Here is a 6,761-nt window from a genome sequence, read left to right as displayed (position 1 = left end):
CCCTGCCAACCCTTTGACTGAATAAATTGGGGCCAGTCTGCTTTTCAAAATAGGGAATTGAGGACACCCATTGCACTCTTTCTGGTGTAAGGATCCTCTGGATTCCCCACCCCTTTTTTTTTCTTCTAGTGGAGCACGGGAGTCCTTATCACTTAAGAGTGCCCAGATACTGGGTTAGTGGAGCATGTAGGCTTCCTCCTGACTGAGTTTAGAAATTTACTTTACCATATATACTCATGATTATCCACTCATTCAGAAGAGGGTAAAGCTGCTTTCCCTCCTTCTATTTCGCCTAGATGCTTTTTCCCAGGTGAACAGTTATCGAAAGAAACATAAAAAATAGGTTGAAGCAGGTGCAGCCTATGCGGGATCCTTCTCGTAATACCGTGTTTGGGATGACACCACCCTGTTCCTACGGTTGTGTGCAGTAGAGTCTCCTCTTCTTGTAAATTCCGTTTGCAGGTGGTTCTTTTCCTACTCTAACAGTTGAGTTTGGAGGACTTCATCTGCCTCGAAATGCTGGCTACAGGGCGAACGTACACTGTTCTTATGGTTGAGTGAATGTTCCATGTCATCATAATTCCGGTGAAGGATGTCTCTTCCCTGCATTTACAGTTGAGTGATTTATGATTTCTGCTCATAATACTAGCTACAGATATTGTCTCGTTCTTACACAACGACCCAGGAATGCTGGGTTCAGTTTGTTGTACTTCTTACTCCTATTGCTATTTTGGGAATTTGTCCAGTTTTGCCCCAAAACAACTTTGTCTTCTTAATTCTGGTTGCTTGATATATGATACACTGTTTACTTATGGTTGGGGTTGATGAATATATATTACATTATGTTACAATATTTTTTTTTTACCCTCAACCTCCTAATACCAAGGACGAGTTATTGAACCTCATCTGTCTGGTTGAAGTTGTGAATGTACATAGCTAATTCTGTTTATATTTTACTGTGGGTTGTACCTCTCAGAACATATTACACTTGTGCACATGCATTTTTTACACCTGTATCGGATTAATTTCCTACTTCTAGGGCAAAGATCATACCTGTTCCACATGTAGTGCAGTACCCCACAAGAGTACACCCATTTATTCTGGGCAGTTGGTTTTCACTTGGTTTCTATGTTGTGTGCCTACATTGGCCCCCACCACCTTTGCAATATGGGATTCTAGCTTTGTGTGTGGAAAAGGTAAGATCATATCAGAATTTAACATTTTTCTTCCACTGAAAGTGTATTTCTGATAAGGACTTACTTCCTCTCATACACTTCTCACCATTCCTCCCCACTGCCAGTGTTCTTCTTTTGGAGCCTGCCATTTTTCAAAAGAGCAGATTGAGTGGGAATAACAGAGGGAGCTAGCTGCACCAGTATAGGTGATGCAATACTATTGGTGGAGAGTAGTCACATATGTACATGTTCAGAAATGATGCAAAATTAAAAGGGTATATAGACTGGTGTGCTGATCACAAAATTTTTTAGCAATGCTTAGATAGCTTTGTGTGAGTGAGGTAAGAGCCTATTGGAAGTACATTTTCAGTGTGAGAAAAAATGTTAATTTTTATAAGACTACCTTCAAGTATCAATTATTTCATTTATTGGGAAATTACTGTCTGTAAGTAAAGTATTTATATAAAAATAATAAAGTTAATATAAATATAGTATTATAAGGAGTAATATCTTAGGCTTGTATAATGTCATATGAAATTATTGTATAGAATAAAATTGTTTGTCAGCAACTTGAGAAAGTATTCTAATAATTTTCATGACTGTGTTACAGGGTAGACAATGAAATAATTGTTTACAAAAGACTGTTAAGTGTAAAAAAGATATACAAGTTAATCATAGTAAAGGAGGTATTATTGTCTGTTCTAGTGTCAACAATTGTTAAAAGTGATATAGGGGAAAAAAAACTTGATAGAAAATTACTTGTAAAACTTGTAATTATTAAAATACTGATAGAAACTTGCTTAGTACCATGTTTTATTGAAATAAATAAGAGCACACAGTTAAATTAGAGAGCCATGTTTTATTTTTCACACATTTTCATTTGGTGTTGCACTTTTGTTATTTTGAACCTCTTTCATTTGTTTTAAGCTATTCCTTTAACCAAGCGTTGATGGCCACAGTCCTTGCTTCATTTTATGATGATTTCATGCTAGCATATTTGTCTTATCATTAATAAGTGAAGGTTGTTTACTTTTTTTTTAGAACATAAACCTACCTGTCTGTGTTTGGATAAAGGTTTATAGAATGTTGCCGATTTTTTCTTCATCTTACTAGATATTTGTTGTGATGGAAAAGCTGAAGGGTGACATGTTAGAAATGATCCTGTCCAGTGAATACAGAAGGTTGTCTGAACGTATAACAAAGTTTTTGATTTATCAAGTAAGTTTTGTATGAAAACTAATAGTGTATGAAATAATTTTCCTTAACAATTTGAAAGTTGCAGAATTTCTTTAATTATTACAAAAAAAAAAGAAAGATGGACAAAGAGTAAAATAGTTTCACTCTTAATTATGGTTTCATGACCTGTATTTTATTTCACACTCAGATTCTGACCGCTCTGAAACACTTACATTCTAAGAACATTGTTCACTGTGATCTGAAGCCAGAAAATGTTTTGTTGTCTTCAGATTCGGACTTTCCACAGGTGAGATTTTTCTGTTTACTTTGAAGCTTTCAAACATTTTTAGGAACATTGAGTATTGACATGGATAATACGTGCCAGTGTTTTATAAATGCATTACATTTCCAACAAGAGCGACTTAGTGCTCTTTGGCACACTCAACACAGGCTCGGTTGAATTGGCTGACTGCGTGACCACTTTGTACTCGTTTAAAGACATTATAGTTCTGATACTACTAACTTTTAATATAATAGGTATATCTTCACAACCTATGGCAGATTTCAGTAAACATTACAAGTTTTGCACATAAAAAAATCAGGTTTCTTAGTGAAGTTATTTTTAGTAAAATAGAAAAAATATTTGTCTAAGAATACATCAAGTTTTTTTTTGTTTTTTTTTGAGATTAAAAATACTCTTCTTCATCTCAAAAATCTCACATTTAATTTGTGTAACCCTTAAAACCTCCTAAATATATTTCAAACGTTTTTTCAGTAAAACTTTATATTTTATCTGTTATTTTTCTCTACCCTAACTCTAGACAAGGTTGGTCAAATTGACCAACCTTGTGACTACCAAAAAAAAATCTAAATAAATCTAAATTACCCTTTTTTATTTCTAGAATTTCTTCAAATTGTAACATGAAACTACATTCGTTTTCCTAAGTATCCTTAAACTTGTAACAGTATACATCTACTTATACTTAAATTTTATTGTTTTATTGCCCTTTGAACTGTGTCTAAGTATTATTCGTGCCATTATAAGTTGTAAATCACTTGGGAAACATGGAGCTCATCTTATGTTATCAAATTACATTACCATGTTTCATGCTCGTGAAACATTTTTATTATATTATTATTAGTTATTTTACCTAATCTAACTTTAACTGACCAAAAGAAATTCCTGTTTTACATTTTAGTTCCTTTTATAATAATAAATAAAGAATACACATAAAAAACAAGAAATAAAGTACTTATCTGGACCTTTTGTTTTTGCTCTCAACTGTCAATGGTGCTTAACCCTACTTTTTTATACTAATGGTAGTAGTGCACTAAATAATTTTTATTTAATTAAATAATGCACTAAAGAACATAGAATAATAACGTGCAAAAAACAGAGAATGTCCCATAACAATCACAATTTTTGTGGCTTTCTAATTATGTGGCAAAAGCTGTTACAAATTCATCCAAGCTAGCCTCAATATGTTTTCTGTGGGAATAAAGCTTGTTCTAAAAGAGAAATAGACAATTTTCTGTTCAGAAAACAATGTAATATAATATGTCATTTGATAGATGAAAACCTTGTCTTTCTGTTGGTTATAAATAATATAGAATTAAACATAAGACAGAACTATTAACAAATCCTGAAAGAGAGGATGTCACAGGTGGTTGTGGCAAGAGAAATCTGATTTTCCATTTAATGGCTCTGTGACCAAACAAAATTGAAAGCTATAAAAGTTATGTTTTGTCTGAGTGATGACGATTTTGTAGTGAGTAATTTATGTTAAGTTTCATACTTACTGGAGGGGTGGCAAATAAATTAGTGAAGAGGGGATGCCTAGAGAAATTGAGTATTTTTTTTTAATATAGCCTTATAAAATTAAGAACTTAAAAACTTGTATACTATTAAAATATGAATTATTAGCTACGAATTTATACCACAGTAATTGATATAACTTAAAAAACTATAGTTTAATTAAATTTTAAATGTAAGTTACTAAAAACCTTGTGAAATGTGTAGTAAATGATGCATGTGCAGATAAGTTTAAGTGTAGTATCTTTAGTTTGACACTAACGAGACCAGTGTTGTGTGATGAAACATTACAGAGTCTTGGTTCTTTCTTTTGTTTTGGAAATGTAAAATAAACAGTTAATTCATGTGTATTTTTGAAATACAAATATCATGGTACATGATGCATAATTTTGAAGCTGTTATAAGTATTACATGGAGCACCACAACAAGACTACAGACATTTCAGGTTTTTACTGTGTGTTAATTATACATTATTTGTATTTGCTAATGAATTGGCTTGTCACACTAGTTGGAAGCTGTGCTGCTATATATTTAGTTTATGAAAAATTCCTGACTAATTGACATTTTAGTGTCACCATAGGTTGTCTTATGGTCAGAGGAATATATTTAGATACTCCAAAAAGAAATATTCATACATTCAGATTGTTAAAGGACTCTATTTCAAAGAAGGAAGCCTTTGATATTTTCTTTACAGTTGAAAAACTTACATAGCAGAGCATTTAGGACAGCAACAGGCCCTGAAACTACACCAGAACCTAATTCTGGGTAAAATCTTCATACAAAAGTGAGAGTTGTAGCTATGAAAGAGAACCTTTCAACCCAAAACGTTATTGACATGACGCTGAAAAAGTCAAAAATTCACAAACTTTTAGCCATACCTCAAATTAAATGACTGTTTTCATAAGAAAGATGAAATCCCAGCAATCCCATTTGATCATATAACTGTCCAGTCTCACCCCAGTAGACTTTTATGTCTATGATCTGTTTAAATGTGGCCTTGGAAACTGATATCCACATGTGGTGGAGAGTTGATCAAAATGTATGGTCTAAGTTTGACACCATCTTCCATCCTTCACAATAGAGTAAATAGTTACAAAGGCATCAAAAGACCTAGAACATTGATCTTGTAAAGTACTAATAACCTTGATATAGTCTAAAATAACTTGTACTTTTACAGTTCGATGATACAAACATAGTACTTTTTTTATCTTTATGTGACATCTACAAGTCAACCACTCTAACAAGTTTTGATACTGAAAAAAATACTAATGAACTTTTGCAGGTATTGTATCGAGAAGGCTTGTGTTTATTTGCATAAGAAATATTGTACATAAATCTGTTTAGATTATTTTTTATATTTGATTAGTTAGAGTATACTTGCATGAAAATGTATGTTGGTTATCTCACATATTTACTTTTCTCTGTTTCAGGTCAAACTTTGTGATTTTGGATTTGCTCGTATCATTGGTGAAAAGTCATTCCGAAAATCCTTAGTTGGGACTCCAGCTTACCTAGGTCAGTGGATAACTCTAAATTATTTTGTTCAAAGGTAACACATATGGCTTAAAAGTTACAGCTTGGTTTTACTCTTGAGACATTTTATTAATAATTTGGTATAGTAAATCTATCGTATTGTTTTTTTTTTAGCAGATTAGACAGGATAATTGTCAGTATGAATTTAGATATTGTAGCATTTATTAAAAAGTTGGAGGGATGGATGATAGATAGAAAATAGATTTGAAAATGCAAATGAACCATGTAGTATAAATTGACTTAAATTATATGTGACTTTCAGCTCCTGAGGTGGTTAGGAACAAAGGTTACAACAGGTCATTGGACATGTGGTCAGTAGGTGTGGTCATCTATGTAAGGTAAGAACATGAGATAAAACAAGATAAAATGAAACATTTTATCCACTTCAATCTGTATTTTTGTTTGTTGTATGCTTTTATATGGGTTGCTCATGTTCACACATCAGTGTGTTGCACTTATGTCATAAACACACACACAATGGAAAAAAAAAGATCTGAGAAAATGGAGAAGGAAGCCTTTAATATTTTCCTTACAGTTTAAAACCTTGCATGAGGTAGAAAAGTTTTTGGAAACTGTTTAAAATGGTTTTCTACACCAATTGGTCAAGGAACCTACTAGAAACAATGCTATTTTAGATATATTGTTAACTTCTAATATAGAAATTGTTGAGAAGGTTGAAATTGGGGAACATCCGGGTGCAAGTGATCACTGCTCTATTAGATTTGATGTTCTGCTGCATGTGGTCAGGAATAATGATATTTTGGTTACAAATTTCATAAAAACAAATTTTGAGGGGATGCTACAAGAATTACCTGTTATGAATTGGGCAGCTGACTTATTTGGAGACACTGATCAAATGTAGAAAATGATTTAAAATAAATTTTTAAATAATCAAGGTAAACCTTATAAAAATAATAGGGTGGCTGCAAGTAAAAGCCAGGTTGGCTTACAAAGGGTATAAAGGACAAAATTAAAGAAAAGCATCACAAATTTAAGAACTTTAAATTGACTGGTATGATTGGAGATGTAGAAGATTATAGAAAATCATGGAATTTGGTCAAACA

At 32.4% G+C, this 6,761-nt stretch overlaps 1 protein-coding gene across 3 annotated transcripts in view; it reads left to right on the top strand.

Moving 5' to 3' along the window:
• LOC106464588 (serine/threonine-protein kinase D1-like) overlaps positions 1-6,761 on the top strand; it is a 50,406-nt gene that overhangs the window by 31,012 nt on the left and 12,633 nt on the right. For all 3 annotated transcript variants that reach the window (XM_022392321.1, XM_022392322.1, XM_022392323.1), the window contains 4 exons: positions 2,289-2,393; positions 2,560-2,658; positions 5,595-5,679; positions 5,960-6,035. In XM_022392321.1, coding sequence (XP_022248029.1) covers positions 2,289-2,393; positions 2,560-2,658; positions 5,595-5,679; positions 5,960-6,035 — 365 coding nt within the window. The remainder of the gene's footprint in view (positions 1-2,288; positions 2,394-2,559; positions 2,659-5,594; positions 5,680-5,959; positions 6,036-6,761) is intronic.

The sequence above is a fragment of the Limulus polyphemus genome, unplaced genomic scaffold (assembly GCF_000517525.1).
Source record: "Limulus polyphemus unplaced genomic scaffold, Limulus_polyphemus-2.1.2 Scaffold1696, whole genome shotgun sequence".
NCBI lineage: Eukaryota > Metazoa > Arthropoda > Merostomata > Xiphosura > Limulidae > Limulus > Limulus polyphemus.
The sequence above is the reverse complement of the archived record's forward strand: the minus strand, read 5'-3'. Positions and strand labels throughout refer to the sequence as shown.